The sequence below is a fragment of the Idiotropiscis lumnitzeri genome, chromosome 18 (assembly GCF_059441095.1).
Source record: "Idiotropiscis lumnitzeri isolate Australia: NSW breed Sydney's pygmy pipehorse chromosome 18, RoL_Ilum_1.0, whole genome shotgun sequence".
NCBI lineage: Eukaryota > Metazoa > Chordata > Actinopteri > Syngnathiformes > Syngnathidae > Idiotropiscis > Idiotropiscis lumnitzeri.
The window spans coordinates 6,293,304-6,311,309 of NC_142408.1; the positions used below are offsets into that span (position 1 = coordinate 6,293,304).

Consider the following 18,006-nt stretch of genomic DNA (forward strand, 5'->3'; position numbering starts at 1 on the left):
ATAGACTGTTTTGTGTGTGCCATAAACATCCAGACCGTGGTGGCAGATGATCTCGAGCTCCAGATCCAGTTGGTGGAGATGTTGCCGAAGTACTGTGAACTTGAAAAAGCTGCTGAGTGGTCGCTGAGATATCATCTTCCCCGGAACAGGCTCCCCTTTGATGTTTGGGATACCCAGCAAAGTCTATCTCCGGAGCTACTGTGAGTCAAACAAAATGAAAGTGTCTAAAAGTGAGAAAAATTATAATCAGTGTTGCTTCGGTCAAGCCATGGACATGAATTTCATCCAAAGTCGGTGCTGCCCGTCTTTTGTAAACCAAAAAAATTGATCTTATGTGCCTGCGGTTTTGCGTTTGCATCCATCGGTTGGCTCTGTTTCATGAGAAGGAGCACCGAGAGGTAATCTAGACTCACGTATGCTGTAAACCTGTCACTTGGGATCAAAAGTTATCAGTCGTGTTGTATGTGTGGTACGCTTCACATTCCGTTTGTGGTTGATTTTGCGTCACGGTTGAAAATATTGCCTGTGCAGGGAGTTGAAATTTGCTGATGTTTGGGACAAATACTTCCAAATGTGATCAATGTCAATGGGAAATTTAGTTTTGGGAGCTTTCCCTGTATCTGTTATGCAAATAGTGTTGAGCACATATGAAACCAATTTTGTGTAAAAGAGAAATAGTTTCACTCTCTTTTGGGTTGACCACATCCCCATTTTCCCACAATCCGAATGATTCAACTTTCTTTGAGATGAATTACACAACATGGAGAGATGTATTGACAACCATCTTCGAGGATTTAGCAGGAGTCTTTTTTTTAAATTCATTTATTTATTTTTTCAAGCTCTGCAAACCATGTTAGAGATATTCAAGTATGTTTGTTCGCACATGTGAAAGTTGTGGAACAAACAATATGAGAATGTGTGTTATTCCTAATTAACACACTCAAAAGGTTGCACATCTGTCACATCTGTTCAGACATGCAAGCGATTCCGCTCATGAGGAGTGGACGCCATCTGAAGCTCATTGTCAGAAGTTCTACCAGGTACCGCTCTCCAAAGACAAAGTTCAGCACGTGGACACCCTGGAAGCGCTTCAAAGTTGTAGGGACGTTCTCCTCAAGGTGAAGACAGAAAAAAAACATTGAGTGAAAGTATCGAAGAATTCTGATGATTTCTTTTTCTTTTCTTTTCTTTTTTTTTCAGAAGGGAGGTGTCGTCGGAGTCGATATGGAGTGGCAGCCCACGTTTGGATGCAGCTCAGCTGAGCAAGTTGCCCTGATCCAACTTGCTACTTTTGACACCGTTTTCCTTTTGGACCTCTGTGCAAATGGATTTTGTCGCCATCCTGACACCATTGTTTTCATTCGAAGCTTTTTCTCAGAACAAAATGTCCTTAAAGTGGGTAAGCGATAAAGTTTGCTTTTAGAAAATGGATTTATTTGAGACGTTTGTGCCGATATTCTTAGAACCAGGTGTCCTTTTCAGGTTATGGCATGGCCGGAGATCTCAAGTGTCTCAGGTCCACTTGGCCTCAATTTGTAGACGAGCCATTGAAAATAGAGGCACTGCTTGATCTTCATAATGTGCACCGAAAGGTAACATCAGACAACTCTAACCAGGCTGATACATTTGTTGGCTGCAAAGTCAAATAGACAGTAGAGAGAAAATTCTAAATCACCCTCAGAATATGCAATAGTGGAAGATTGAAAAGAATATCTAAAAAATGCCACACCATACTGGTCAAGCAACGTTAGTCACTTTTTCAATAAAACCCCAAAGCAGGATGCGGCTACAACTATTAGCACTTAAACACATTGCTAGTGGATCTTGGATGCAAGACAACGACAGCGTCGCCGATACGCGACTATTTGTCACCTGGTTCTGTGTCTTTATAGAGTACCGTGTTTGATGACGTGCTGTGTTTTACAAGCAGTTTGTTTAAAGGTGACTTTTAAACCTCATTGCGTTGTCACGATGTCTCGTTTAGATGAGGTGTGATAAGGTGAACGGCGCTAAGTGTGGCCCGAAGGAGGTCCTGGTGCGAGCGGACTCGGCGGAGAAAGGCCTCAGTCTGCTCGTACTGCAGGTCCTGGGAAAGGCCCTCGACAAGACCGAGCAAATGTCCAACTGGAAAAAGCGGCCGATGCGTGTGAGCCAAATCAGATATGCAGGTGAGATCACACCCGATTCTCAAACTCGATTATGACTGATTATCAGCGTATTCCACAAATAACTGCTTGCTCTTGAACTTCACGTCTTGTCTCACTCCATTTCAGTGACGGACGCTTACTGTTTGTTGGATGTGTATTCTGTGCTCTCGGGGAACCCCGCCAATTTTGGGCTTCCGAGCGATTTGCGCTCCATCTCTTTAACGCAACAAGAGAAGAATGGAAATCCAAAGCAGAAGGATAAAAAAAACAAGATGGGTCACAGCAGCAACAAAGAGGTGAGCTCGCGTCTGTCAAATATGTTTCTTGCAATTTTATTTTTATTTTTTTTTCCTAACACCTTTCTCACCAAAAAGTAGAGCAACTCCCATTTGAATGCTTTCATTTACTTGGTATTAGATTGCATGAGAACATTCAGACGACGTCCAAGACGGGTTCCTCAACACACATACACACACAGAAGAGCTTCTACATTGTGACAATTCAATGAGCAAGCAGTCAATGGTGTTCCCCACCTCTCGCCCAAAGTCAGCTGTCATGGGCTGCACTTCGAGCCTAATGAGGACAAACAACGGATTTTTGTGATGTTTCACCCCATAACATTGCGCCAATTTTCAAAATCATACCATGGCTGCATATTAAACAAACAAATAATCATCACAAGTGGACCGAGTTACACGGATGAAGACGACCTCCTTGACAGAGGTAATAAATACTTCTCTGAGCTTGTGAGTGACACAAAATGGAAAGATCCAGAGTAAAGAATCTCGGTCGGGACATCAAACCTGCGGGTGGGAACAATGCGTGTTTGACCAAGACACTCTCGCAGCATCGGGGGTGGTGGTTGTATAGCTCACTCTGTGCTTTGACCTCCCAGCTCTCTCCTGCAAGTGAAAAGAAAATCCCCCTGTGGGGATCACTTAAGTATCACATTATTGTCTCTGTCCATTTAGGAATGTCAGGGGGCTCAATGGGTCAGTCCCCCTTGCTCTGACACTGAGAAAGGCCTCCTGTGTGGCGAGGAGCCCCCTGAAGACTCCCCCCCTGCTCCCCTGGCCCCCCAGCAGTTGCGGGTGGTGTGTGACAACATGCTGCAAGGCCTCGGGAGGTACTTGCGCTGTTTGGGAGTCGATGTGGTCATTTTGGACAATAATGATGACCACAGACTAGCGGCGAAGGTAGGTTCGTCAAAAATGCAGCAATTACACACATATTAAAAATAGTGAGGGTCAATCATGAAATAATTATGCTGGGAAATGCTGTTGTATGGTGTGGAAAAACCAGAGAGCCCAGACCTAAATCCTTTCAAGCGCCTCTAGCTTGACGTCGCCGAAGGCACGCAGCTCAAAAGGGGCGTGTCGTGTCCGTCTATTTTCATATCTAGGAGCTGGCCTCTAAGCTTCACTCAACTCGAGTCTCATTTGCTGCTCACCAGGCCGGGCCACACTTTTTAAAGTTACACTCACAATAAAACACGCAATAAAAAAACCCACCAGCAAATAATTTGATAATTTGTACTGTTAATACGATTGTTCAAAAAAAAAAATAATTCTGATCGTTGACTGTGATCGTGTGTTTTTTTTTTTTTTTTCCAGTTAGCACAAGACGAATACCGTGTTATACTCACATGCGGACAACCATACCAGACTGTAAGGAACACACTCTAAATTCCATTTGCAAGCATTCCGTTGCCTTGTATTCATTAATGACAATGTTGGTGTCATCATAGTTGAGGTCTCAGGTGGGCGAGGGCCGCTGTCTGTCCCTGGACTGCTCGGAAAAGGCCAGAGAGCAAGCTGTCCGAGTGCTCAGACACTTCAACGTCCGTCCAACTCCTTGTGATATATTCAGTCGCTGCCAGGTAGGACGAATAGTCACGCTGTTACTTTAAGTGTTTGTAACACGTCTTATTGCACCGAGACAATCAGTGACGTCAATGCCGATTATAAAATGTGCGTAAAATACAAAAATAATCGGCCGATCCTCTCCAGCAAATCAGATGGGCGAGAAGTCTAATCATGATTTGAGATAATTTTCCCTTTCATGAATATGTAGTTTGATTCAAATTATTTGGTTGATCGGCTTTTGTGATACAGAAACTGTTCAAAGTGAAACAATTGAACAATTACCGGGGAGGATACAATGTTGTCGTTTCAAGTTGATGCATAAGCATATGACCTGTCGATATCTTTGTGGGTGGCTGTTTGGAGAACCGCGTGCTGTGTTTGCCATGTGTGCTGAGGACTGGGAGGGTGGATCTTTCCAGAGCTCTTTCTAAACTTGGGTGTTCTGGTGTGCTACCTTGCACCCCCAACCCCCTCAAATAGTGTCGAGATACACCACTTGGTGCTGTTTTGTCAGGCCTCCAATATGAAGACAAATCTGGACCACCCCCTGTCTGGAGGTTAGGAGGATGCCGCGAAACACTCAAAGCAAAAATCAGCTTAACAACCACGGAGCAAATGGTCTCCTGCTTAAGTATTTATTGCTCAAAGGGAAGCCACTTTGATCTATTATGGCCACAGGAGAGCCAAAAGTAACTTGTGGAATAATTTAGTATTTTACACCACCTGTCACGTCACCCCAGTTTATATATTACAAACTGTCAGTGTGTCCCACCGGGCTCGTTTGATTAAAGATGTCGGAAAATAACGTCCGAATTTCTCCTCCATTTATTGTAGACGTAAAAACCTAGCAAGACGCAGTGTTCAAGCTCGATTGGGTATAATCAATATGATGCAAAAATAATCAAAGTTTAATTGAGCGACCTGGACCTTGAGGCTTCGCTGCAGCCCACCCAGGAAAAGTGAGCTCCCTTCTTATCTGGTTGAAAAGCACTGCCGCGGTTTGTTCCTTAGCCTTTTGTTTCGCTGGGCTTCTCCGGTCATGAGCACACGTCGCTGCTTGAATGTCATGTGGAAGATGAAGCAAGACAAGACGGAAAACGAGTTAGTGCCTAGGAAAGGCTTAAAGTTTGTTTGTGTGCATCAATATGCCACACAGATTTTGAAGGCATAGGAATTTGTGTTTGCCGTCGAGATCCAGAGAGGGAGCGAGCTCAGTCGAAGGACCCTGTTAGTGTGTGTGTGTGCGTTTGTGTGTACAAAGAAGTACGGGAGTTACAAAGATGAGACAATGCGTACAATTGCTTCGACTATCAATGTCCCTTTTTATTTGCGATTTGGTGGTGAGTGTCGAGCGCTCTCCCACTATCACCAAATGAATATGGAAATAATCTCTTTTAGTGTCAATTAAAATGCGCAAACTGTAGCAACCATGGTCATTTCTGTGAGCACTGGACAGAATGTGTGGTTTTTATTCACCCATAGTCCTATGCACTATAACGATATAACATTATTAACTAACTGGAAGTTCTAGTCTTAAACTAGACATTGACTTATAATGTACTGTTATTATCTGCCACGATGATCACTACAAATCATAAAAATTTGGGCTCCTAACTTGAAGTTAGTGAAATATTATCAAGCAAAATAAATTCTTACGCTCAATAATAGATTGCCAACTTGTAAGCATGAGCATCATGGTGTCGTTCTTTGTCTGTGAGTGTCATCCTTTTTCAAATGTTTGTCAAGGGTTGGTCACTGGGTGGAGTTGGCAGCGCTTTACACTTCATTGCACTCCACTTATTCAGCTATATCCTATCCTTACCACTAATGTGCCACATGTGCACTAATAGACTTTCCTGCCACACACGCACGCACGCACATAAACTTCCGTTCAGATGCTCAGTGCCATCAGATGTCCCATGTTGGCCTTTTATAGGCATGTTGAGATTGCACAGATTGCCTGCGAGATAGATGTTGATCTAGCAAACACATAACGCATATAGCATGGGATTCACACACAAACACACACACGCACACCCCTCCACCCACACACGCGCACACACACACACACTCCAAATCACAAACGCTTCCTGGCACTATCATGCACACACACACCTTCATACCTTTGACACGCACACACATACATGCATACCCACAGACACGCAGACCGGAATTGAGCGTCAGTCATAGACATTGCTGCTGCTGCAGCAGCGACGTTGGTTCCCACGCAGCAGACTGCTGGGGAAGTGAAAACAAGAGCAACAGGAACCGCCACACCACACGAGGGAGGGGTCAGAGCTACGCTCGCTGGGGTTAGCGAAAGGAAAAGGGGGAGGGCAGGGTGAGAAGTGCGAGAACGGAGGTGATGACAGGGAGGGGAAAAAGCAAAAGAGAACCAGTGAAAGTAAATGAGAATTAAGCTTCAAATGGTGATGACAAAGATTGTGTGGCGGGTGTATGAGGAAGATGCCACTCAAGGAAGAGCAGGCCGGATGACAATGAGGCAACCTTGTATGTGCTTTGATCTGCAAAAAGCCGCCGTGGGCAGACAATCAGAAGGAATGTGAACGGTTTCAACATGTTGGAAGATACTTTTGTGTTGCCCTGGTATATGAGAGCGCATGTGAATTGGCCTGCCCTTATTCATGTTTGTCATTTTTTTTTTTTTTCCCAAACGACCGCAAATATGCTCACGCAACTGTAATTTCAAACAATGTTTCTCAGCATTGCAAAGAATTCAAGGATTTCACCATGTGCAAACCACAGTATTGTTTAGAAAGTACAAATAAATCTCTCCATGTCAAGCACGAGCCTGTGAACGAACAAACACTGAATACGTGTATATATATATTTATATATATATATATATATATATATATATAATAAAACTTTCTTCCCAAGAATATGTTCTATGCAGCCCCAGTAGTCAAAACACAGCATTCTGATTTAATATTGCGTTTGTGGAATATAAGTTAAGCATTTAAATGCAGAGAGCGACCATTTTGCCACTTGCTGTCCACTGAAAATGATATCAGTGTTGCTCAGGGCTAAGCTAACGACCAATCATGGCTTGCGAAAACATGTGAGCGGTTGTTGGTCATCACTTGCGCCCTAAGCAACTGAGATGTCATTTTCAGTTGACAAAAATGGACGCCTCCTGAAATGGCTAAAAGCGGGTGGATTTTTCTGATTTACTCGTATTCCACAAACGCAATTTTAATCAAAATGCCATGTTAAGACTAATGAAGGCACAAAGAACATTTTATTGCAATGAATTTTCTGGGGGGTTGACTTCCCCCTTAAGGAATATTTCCAGTTGAACCTCAGTTCTCAAACACCTTGAAGCTCATAAACGATGTAGTTTCTAGGAAAATATGTTTTTAGACAATGAACAGTCCTAATGTAAGCCAGCGGTGCACTTCTTCAAAAAGAAGGAAATTATTAACTATGCGTGTTTTTTATTTATTTTTTTGCAATGATGCAATGTCAAATCGTTGCCTTGGCAACATGCCATTAATGGGTCTCCTGAAAAGTGCTGATTTTAAAAGTATGTGGATTCTGCCCGACGCCAAGCGTGCATGGATGTGTTTTCCCCCGCTTGCCACTGCTCCTGCCTTGAGGAGATGACAGGTAGCAACAGCAAGAAAAGGGAGTCAGAGACGGTTAAAAAAGGGGAGGAGGGGGGGGGACATTCCATAGGCATGCCAAAACATTCCGAGGGAAACCATCCCAAATATTTCCCACTGTGTGTGTGATGAGCGCTTCACGTCTCCTGTTACCCCCACACACACACACACACACACGCACACTCGTCGTGCTCAAGAGTGCGCACCCAAGGGTGGTCAACTTGTACATCTGACAGATACTGTACATTATTCCAGTTTGATGCTGTCGTTAAGATGGAGAGCCGAAACTTTTGACTTTTTGTGTGTGTGTGTGTGGGGGGTGGGGGGGGTGGGGGGGGGGTTGTGTGCAGGGAAACCTGCTGTGTCTGTATGTCTAACTTAAGACAAACCAGGACGAAATCCCACCGTGCAAACCTGAGTGGACCACTAATATGTAGCTTTCACTTTGCTGTTCATGTGATGTGAAAATGATTTATGAAGTGGAACAGAAGCTGATGCATTCAATAATCATTTGACTGAAAAATGAGTGGCACTCTGCTCTTTTGATAGTTTCCTCCTCCAAGAATCAAGTTGCTGGTATTAGCGTTTTTTCCAGGCCAACATTTTTGACTTAGTACCTAAATACTGGTCCTAAACGATACGTTGGTAAAAGCTTAAAAGAGCCGTAAAAAAGCAGTGGAATAATAACTCGCACATCAACAACCTCAAATTCTTTCATTTGAATTATTTCAAAGGATACTGATTAGAAGACTTTTGATCAAATTTGCCCCACATTTCCTAACTTCCCAACAAATTCCGGTTGCGAAATGAAATGAAAGAAATTAGTGCTCACCACGTGTTTTTCATGTTTGTTTGCTTTTTTTTTTTTTATCGTCCTGTTAGTGTTGCACGGTCTGGTTACATTGCCAAACCGTGTGTGATGAGAATAGTTTTTTGAAAATATTCATCATCCATCAAGGAATGATTTCTCTTATGATCTGCATGCAAACCATGTGAACTTTACGTTAATGGCTCGTTCTAAAAAAAAAATGAAACCATATCGTTTGCTCCTCTTCCCGTTGCGTTCCTGCGATTACCTTTATTTCTCCGAGTATGCCCCCATCTCTCTAGTCGCTCCTTGCCCCCGCCTCACATCTCGACTCTCCGTTTCAGTTTAGCAAAGGCGAGGAATCCGGTGCAGCCGGCAGCTGGAATGTCCTGTTTGTCTTGCTCTGTTTGTGTACATGTGTGTGTGCGTGAAGTTGGCGAGGCTGGTGGCGGGTTTTGATGTGGTCCATTGTCTGAGAGCCAAGCTGCTTCCTGTCACAGAGCCTGAGAGAATCGGAGTGGTTTTAAGGAGGGAGGGAGAGTGAGAAGGACGCAAGTGTCCGTGACGTTGACAAGGTGAGCTGCAGGTCGGGATGCAAGACGGAATAGGAAGGGGGGGGGGGATTATTACTGGGAGATGAGTGAGAGGAGAAAAGATGAAGCTGGATGGTGATGGAGGCGACAGAAATGGGAGGAGGGAGCTGGAAAGGGAGGAAGAGAGGTGAGAAGGGAGACGAGAGCCTCAACAGGGCTTTTCCTCTAAGCGCCAATACAAGGAAGGATTGCGTAATTTCCCTTGTTTTCCACGCACACTTACTGAGACACAAAAGTTCCTTTTGCGCAGCCACTGTTGGGGCTAAATATCATGTTGAAAAAAAAAAACAAAACGGCGAGAACCATACAAAGAATGCAATATGACCTATTCTAGCATAAATGGGATGGCAAAGCAGATTTTTTTTTTTTTTTTTTTGCAGCCGTGCAGTTTGTCGATCGTACGTGCATATTCGACGATCTGCTCATCCATTCGGGTTTATTCGCGTTCTGAGTCGGGTTGCTCAAATCAAGAGTTGGCTTTGTGAAGACTGAAAACAGAAAGGCAAGATTTTGATTGTTTTGTCACTCCGGCCACTGGCAAGAATGCACCAAAAGTGTTTGCCAACGGATGGGGAGTGGACAAATTGGCTGCCGTTCTGAGCTCTAATTTTAATGCCTGCCACAATCGCGCTAATATTTGAGATAATGCAACTTTTCGCAAGCCCTTCATTTTTGTTGCTGGTTGCAATGAGACACTTTGGTGCGTGTTGAAGGTGGCGCTAGACATTTGTCATTTAATTGCTGACAGTGAATTGTCCACTTACTTTTGTGAGGAAATTGAAGGTTAAGAGAACAATCACCGCTACTTAAAAAAAAAAAAATTCAGTGGATTATAACGGAAGGTTACACACACACACACAGCTTGGTACTTTTATGGCTCTCCTTTATTTTATTTTCCTAATTACATAATCAATGAAACCATCTTGTTGATGTGGTCTGACGTAATTGCCTCTCACGTTGCTGTGGGCGCTATGATCATCCCGCCTACACGACCGCAGAAACATAAGCGTTTACCTGGCAAACCACCTGAACCGTAGCACTCGGTGGTAGCGTGGCTTCAGTTAACAGTGACTAGGCAGGGAAGAAAAAAAACGACTGGATTTCGACAAAACGACAAAAGGAGGTCGAAATGTATTTTTCCTCCTTTTTGCTTTTATGTCACGTTAACTCGATACTTCGCCTTGCTCCTATTTGGCTCCGTCCCGTTTTTGGAAACGGGTTGTCTTCTAAAGCTCCTGGTGGCCCCACAGCGCTGAGATTATTTGCTTCGACATTGTTCTGTGCACAGGGCTCTGAGTGCGTGTGCTTTGTCTGTGCCGTATGTTTAACGTAGTGAGCACATTCTCGACGCCTTTGCCATTCTTGATGAGTCTTTTTGTGTGTGTGGGTGGTCTTGCGACACCCGTGTGTACTGTAAGTGGTGAGGAACGATGGGTCCAAATGATAAGGGACGGGATGCAGGGGGAGAACATGATGAATTAAAAACCATTGTCGAGAAAAAGGAATGCGAGGGGAGAAAATAACTCAAATGCCATTTGCGTGCGTGTTGTGTACACTATACATTTCCCTGAAGAAAAAAAAATGGCGGCGGCGGCGCGTGAATCAGTCGACGTGTGCTTTTCTGCATGCGTGTGTTGGTGCGTGCGAGATCCTGGTCTGTGGAGGGGTTTCGGCAGGGCAGAGTGGTGCATTCCTGACGGGCGGTGATGTCATGAGAACTTGCTGTGCGCTTGCAGACAGACAGCCCTGTTTATGTTCCCCTCCTGAGGAGAAACCACACTGTGCATGTGTGTGTGTGTGCGCGCGCGCGTGCGTGTCAGACTACGCTGTTGGCTCACGGGGGAGGCCGGGGAAGCCGAGAGGCACTCGAGAGGGTCTACTTTCCTCCGCAGCTCGGGGAAAGGGAACCACTTACTGATGCTTTCCCCTCGAACGTCCTCACAGAAAGAGGACGTTTCTCATGTTTTGGAGAGCACAGTAGCTGAACGGCCTGACTGCTGCTGTGACTGATTGCCCTCCTCGTCTCCTAAGGGAGGGACACTACTATGCTGTATAATAACAAAGTTGGGCTCAAGTAATGCCAACGATACCACACAGAAGACAGAAAAAAAATCTTTTGATTAAAAAAAAAAAAAGTTTCATGCATTGACGATCATGTGGATATGATCCAAAGCTTGCAAAAATATATTATTCTGCTCAATGCAACACAGATCAGATTTTGCAGATTTAACTCTTCAAAAGTTCTCTCAATAAAATATAAGTGAAAAAAAAAATCAACTGGAGTGCCAGCAGCCATGTATTTTCCCTCCCCAGAAACTGCTGCTGCGTCTGTGGTCATGGTCTAATGGTTTCCCTTGCGATAGTGAAATGTGATCTTGGGCCTTTGCCGCTTAGTGAAGCATGTCGCATTCTCCCACACTCAAGTGGCAGTGCAGCTTAGCGAAGCTCTTTCGCCGCTCATTCGGCCTGTGCGGCACGCAGCTTGCATGATGAGGAACTCTTTCCGCCCTTCTCAGCAGGGAACTTGGTTGTTTAGTTTATTATTATCTTGACTCTGTGGTACACTGGCTTGCTTTTATACCTTGGCGTGTCTCCTCTGCATGTAATCATGCGTTTCATGTTTTGTTTGCTCCTGCTTTGAATTGACAAAATGTTGTCAGAAACCCATTTTTTTGAGGCGGGTTGTTTGTTGTGTTTTTTTGATGTGACTTCTTGGAGAGAATACCCAGATTATAGGTTGACGTTGACGAGATTGAGGGATGCGTCAATTTCGGTGGACGCAAACAACTTTGCAAGCTAGTCTGAAGCCAGTGATGCCTTCCAAACTACTGCTTATTTCACGAGGGATTTTGTCCACTTGTATCCTCCTTCAACTTAATTTTTACCAGAGCTGGGCGCTTGACCCTTTTTTTGCCGGCCAGTCCCCCGTCCTCCGGCTGCGATTATTATATATTTCTGTTGATGAAAGTTTGTAGCCTTACAAAGAATCGATCCAGTTTTCATGCTTATCTTGTGAACCGATCAGTTTCGTTTGACTCGAAAAGTGATGGACTCACGTGAGGATTAGCATTCGAGACCTATTGTGAAAATAGCCAAGACAGATGAGGAAGGGTGTTAAAATATAACCTTGGAATCGGGGTGACAAGGTTTACAAAGACTTTTGCATGAACTTCGTGGGTAGCGCCTCGTTTCCTCCTCTGTTACATCTCGTCGGATTAAAGTGAACGCGCTTGTCGGGTGGGAAGAGCCTCAGGCGGATAGCCCTCACCCCCAGGGATCTGAGAGGTAGAAGTCTAGGGAGGTCAGGCTTCCTTGGCCTGGGAAAGGCCTGGACCGGCACAAAAGGGCGGAGGGGGGGGGGGGGGGGGGCTTTGGGAGATAGATGGAGAGGATAAGATAAGAATGCGGAATGAAAAAAGAACTGATTCAGAGATAGAAATGAATTAAATGAATGGAATGGAATGCGCTAACATTTCGGATGGTGTGTCTTCCTGTGACGCAAAAGTCATTCAAGACAAATAGCGAACAATAATATGGATTTACTACGTGCATTGGGAAGAGTGGAGTTCTTGGAATTCGATATTGTAATATGGAGAATGTAGTGGACTGTAAATGAAATGGAAAATTCAATTTGAAGGAAAGAAAAGATGACGATGGTATGCATTTGCATCTTCTCCCGTTTCCTCCTCCTCCCCCTTCAGACCGAGGAAGTCTTGTGTCTGTTTCTCATAGGAACTTAATTCCGGTATTTTATCTTGCGTCATCAAAGTGTGTTTGCATGCACGTATTTTTGTGCATGTTCTCTGGAGACCAGAAGCATTGCCTATGGACCAAACACAAATAAACACCAATATGGCTTGATTTCCACAAACAAATATCATCGCTGTGCGGACGCAAGTTTCGCATTGCCACTGCCAACTATTCCAGTCATGTCTACTCTGAACTTAGGTCACCTTTCGGATTGGACTTGGGGTGTTTTTTGGGGCAGGGTAGTTGCGGTGTTCATGGGTGTTGTGATGTTTCTCTTGCATCAGTGTGTGGTTTCGAGTGGGGGTCGATGTGGTGAAGCGTGCCAAGTTGCTACTATCTTGCTAACGGTAGGAAATGTGCGTGAGAGGCAGATCATGCAGCACATCCCACCGCTGCTGAGATGAGAATGTCCTACTCGGTGTCCCCTTCTGTTGCCCGCGTAAACCAGACGTGACGAGCAGAGCCTGAGTACCTGTCTGTCAGGATGATCTCACGGACTTGTTACGTGCCGCCTCCCCGGATCCTGGGAGGTTTTTCTATCTTTCCTTCTTTCTCTCCCTTCATTTTCCTGCTGTCTATTTTGGTCAGCTGGTGGCCCGTTCCCACAGTGCTGCTGTTCCCATGGTTATCGCCGCGGAGATAGCGAATTGGGGTGGTGGGGGTGTGGAGGGGGGGGGGTAGTGCTGGGCTTGATGGAGAGTGGTAGAGACAGCGTTGCTCTGTTCCGGGGGATCGGGATGGAGAGGGGAGGGGGGGGGTGGGGGTGAATGGAGGCTGAGGGGTTCAATGTGTGTGCGTGCGTGCGTGTGAGCGTGTGTGATATGAAGCTCCCATGAACATCACAGGTGGCCCACGAGGATTCAGCATCCCTGCGATGCAAAGTTTTTAATTGAATTACCAGTTGGTCATGTGTGTTTCAGTCCACTCCATAAAATTGGCATTTTATAATTACATTAGTAAGTAAGGTCAAAATGAATCTTAATCACACTAATCTCATTTTTAAAGACTATTTATTTTTTGCATCATCACTAAGTCAAAAAAAGCCTTTTCTGTTATTTATAAAATGAGTCAATTCTGAAAATGTGATGAACGGCTATTTATCGAATTCGCTGGATGAACACAACTCTTTCTCCTTAAGAACAAATGAATATTGACAGAGTATGATATAATATTGACATTCAACTTGGCGTCATCGAGACCACTTAAAACATCGACCTCACCGATTTATCACGTGTGTTGACATATGTGTCCTTGCACGTTATCATATTAACACACTTGCAGTAAGTTTCATAACGTTGGTGTTGAGGAGAATCCTTGGCTCCCCAAAATAAATACTTTTGAATGAAAAAAAATATTTTTTGAGGTCACAAACTCTTTTCATGAAAGGAAACACGCAATTGGACTGGTTAATAACTTAAAATGACATTTTTGAAAATATGTAATTTGGCCAAATTTGAAAATCTGATATTTCCACCGGAGAGCGGTGAATAAAAAGCATATTTACACATTTTTGTGACCTCTTTTCACAACTTCATGCTTGGCCACATGCCATCCGTTGCAGCCAAGTAATCCTGCAAGGGGGATCCCTCCATCTGTGATCCCGTCTCAAGGTTTCTTCCGCTTTCCCAAATGGATTTTGTGAGACTTTTTCCTTGCCCGGATTTGGGTGGGAGGGGGGGGGGGTTAGACCAGGGGATGTTGTCAATCTCTCTAAACTGTGGCCTTGTGAAGCCCTTGACTTTACTTGACATGCCGTGGTAAGTATAGATTTTTTTTTTTCTCAGAAAACATAACTTTGCGCACTGATTATTACGATTTGCCAAACTTATGGTCTGAACGCAAAAATTGGGTCGCTTTCGTTGAGTCATCAAATTAATGTCTTGTATGTTCTTTGCAGTCACTTTACATGACAATACAGAAAACATTTGAGGACGTTTGGGGCTTCCAGCTGATATCATTGACCCTGATGTAAAAACATGAACGTTTCCTTGGATACATGCTAAGAACGAAGGTGAGGCGACAAAGGTGGCGCAGGAAGGGTAAGCTGCCCGAAGCTGCTTGCAGGGTAAGGTACGAGTGGGAAAGATGGGAGCAAGCCCGCATTGGAAGCGAGGCGAGGCGGGGGCAAGGGGGGGGGGGGGCAATGGGGCTCAGAAAGAGGGTTGGATTCAGTTCCCACACTTCTAATTACTGTGTCACTGGAGACTGAAAGGGGACTGCCCCTGGCCCTGGGGAATTTGCTGGGGCCGGTTGCGAAGAGGGAGAAGCGTCGGAGGGAGGGAAGCAACAGTAGAATTAAAAGAGTCTGCATAACACACAAACTCTCTCCATCCTCTCCTCGTTTGATTTTTACCTCCCTGCACTCACCCTCGAGGTGATTTATTTCCCTGGAAGCCCCCGCTCTCTCTGAGCTTACCCACGTCGCCCAATCTCCCACCTCCAACCCAGTTCTCTGTCTTTGTTCATGATCGCGTACTGTCACCCGTCTCCAACCCCACACGTACTCCCTTTTTAACCTCCTCAAACCGCACCCCCCCCCCCCCTCTTGTGTCTCTTGTTGACATGGGCAAGCGTCCCTGAGACACTTTGATGTGAATTTGAACGCGCATGCACGCAGAAACCCACTGATGTCTTATCCTGCATCGTTATTGCCACTTAACCCCCGCGTCTCTCCCGCTTTTATGTGCCTTTATCTCGCCTTGCCATAGCCAGTGCACCTTTGCTTTCATCCTGATAACATTTTTGATGTCAACAAGACAAATGGCATTTGAGAGGGGGTCGGACCGTGAAAAAAAACAAAAAAAAACACTTATCAGTTTTGGGCCCCTTGCGTGTGACTCATGGTGTGATAAATGAACCGGAATCGTACAAAGCAGCCTACAATCTGCAGTATAGCATCAGATAAAAAAAAATAATAATAAATATTATCCAGAATAAGAGTCGATTAAAATTGGGCTGCTTTAATAATAATTATTGCTCCATTAATGTTTTATGTACGTCACACATACCAAACAGTAAAATTCGACACTTTTTAGAATCGAATTTGTGAGTTTCCAAAAACCAAAGTTGGGGTCTGTTGTTGTCACAGAATCGCTTTATTTTGAAGACATGATGAGAATCAGTACTGAACCCAGAATGTGCCGGCTTTGCTTTGAATCGGATTATTACCGCCGCAAGTGTGAAAATAGCCTGGAAAAAATAACTCTTTTGTTTCAAAGCTTTGTGCGGCCTACCTCGACGGTTGCATTAGCGCTTAGAAAATAATGCGAAATTGCCCAACGGCGTGCGGTGACCTTCCGTGTCCTCAAGACGGAGCGGCCCCGCTTGCGGCCGCCACTCTTGTCAATATTTACAGTCTTGGATGAGTCACTCTACATTAAACTAACATTCCCGGCGTGCCTCTGCATCAGGAACAGATGAGAACAAAGTAAGAGTGAGGCGCTCGACAGGGTGAGCTGTGCGGCCGCCGTGATAGACGTTGCACAAAAAGATTCTATCCATGACGGTTCCCGTGTTGTCATCACATTGCAAACTTTTTAGACCCAGCCTCTCTCCAAAAGATATCAACATTTGTATTCTTTGCGTTGCACGGTAAAGAGACAGAAACCAGCCTTAACCTGAATCGAGTTGTTTTTTCATTTTCACCCATAATGCCAAAAGCGAGCCACCAATAGCAGCTGGATGGTTGTCTAATCCAGCTTTTTATGCAGTTTTTTTTTTTTTCCATCCCTCCTCAAAACACATTGCTGAGCGAACAGCATTGTCCTTGGAGCTTTTCAGCGCCCTGTTTTTCCTTCGCTGCTTGTCTTAGGACTGGCCTCAGCTATCTGGCGTCTGAAGAGGGAAGAAAGAGAGCTCAGAGAAGCAGAGAAAGGAGGAGGTTAGAGGTGAGGGACAACCAGAGAGAAGTGGCGAGGGAGATTGAAGGGAACCCTGGAAGGGGGTCGATGAAGCTCTAAGCAAGACACAGAGCAAGAGAGACAACATCGGTCCAATTGGTGCGAGAGAGAGAAAGAGGATGGGGTTGAAGGTTGAGTGGGGAGAAAACAGAATTAAGTGACTATGCCAAGCTGAGGGAAAGCATTAGTGCCACACTGTTATCTTCTCTTCGATAGACTGTTATCTTCTTAAGTACGCCTTGAGCTCCAATAAAAAAAAGGGCCCGGGGAGAATGAAGGCAAGGAAGACATCGTGTGTGAGAAAAGCATTGAAAATGGGAAACCGCTTTGCTAAGTTTTAAACTAAAAGGTTTTCACGGATAATTCTTTACACAGACCCTCCAAAAAAAAAAGGAAATAATATCGTATGCTTGCTTGACCCGTAATTGGCTACGTCACTTTATAAAGGAACACTGACTGTTTACATGCTCTCAAAAGCGAGAAGTGACGCCACCGGCGGCCATCTTGCGTTGCCACTCGCTTAAAAGAGCCTAATTTGAATACAGTGTTTTCTGTCTTCACATTGAAAATGACACAATGTGTGAGTGACCCAAATGGGTAGCTTTGACATCATTTAACATCGCATATAGTTGATTTTAGCAGAATACATTCAACAAACACCTTACAGTATTTAGGTTTCCAACTTGTCACGCTTCTTGCACCACCGCCTGAAAATGTGCCTCAGGTCGTTCGATGTTTATTTTCACATGTGTGCAGTGTATGCTGCGACCCGTGTGGGTTTTTGGGTGTGCAAGTGAGGTGAGTCAGGAGAAGGAGTGTGTGATGTCAAGTCCAGACAAGCTCCGCCGCGGTCCAAGTTGACGGTGCCGTCAGGTGGTCGTGGTTAGTGAACAGAGCTGCTCGTGACGTCAGACTTTTGCTTCTGAGACCTCTGAGGAGAAACGCGACCACACTATGTCTTCCCTCAGCTTCCCAATATTTCAACCCAGAGTATTTGCAGTCTGCGCTTATTCTGAGTTGTTTCCCTTCAACATCGAAATGGCAACCAACTTAAGCTCCGGTGGTTAGAGTAGCTCAAAATTGTACTCAAGTATGATAACTCTTCAGACGTCCTCGAAGATTATACTGGACACGTGTTTGTTAATTTGTTCAATAAAACTGTTATTTAAAAAAAAAAAAAGAGATAAAAGCCAAATCTAACCAAACTGCTTTTTGAATGACATCATATATTAGAGGTAAAGGTGGCCATAATTTGAACATTGATGGGAGAGAGAAACCAAATGTTAGCATTATTTATTTAAAAAAAAAAAAGTGCATC

General features: G+C 44.6%; 1 protein-coding gene across 1 annotated transcript in view; it reads left to right on the top strand.

Annotated features, from left to right (window-relative positions):
• The window catches only part of exd3 (exonuclease 3'-5' domain containing 3), a 30,120-nt gene that overhangs the window by 5,829 nt on the left and 6,285 nt on the right, over positions 1–18,006 (top strand). Inside the window, exons 11-19 of the mRNA XM_088281431.1 lie at positions 34–200; positions 974–1,118; positions 1,201–1,399; positions 1,483–1,592; positions 1,985–2,168; positions 2,274–2,443; positions 3,119–3,343; positions 3,761–3,814; positions 3,895–4,026. Coding sequence (XP_088137557.1) covers positions 34–200; positions 974–1,118; positions 1,201–1,399; positions 1,483–1,592; positions 1,985–2,168; positions 2,274–2,443; positions 3,119–3,343; positions 3,761–3,814; positions 3,895–4,026 — 1,386 coding nt within the window. The remainder of the gene's footprint in view (positions 1–33; positions 201–973; positions 1,119–1,200; positions 1,400–1,482; positions 1,593–1,984; positions 2,169–2,273; positions 2,444–3,118; positions 3,344–3,760; positions 3,815–3,894; positions 4,027–18,006) is intronic.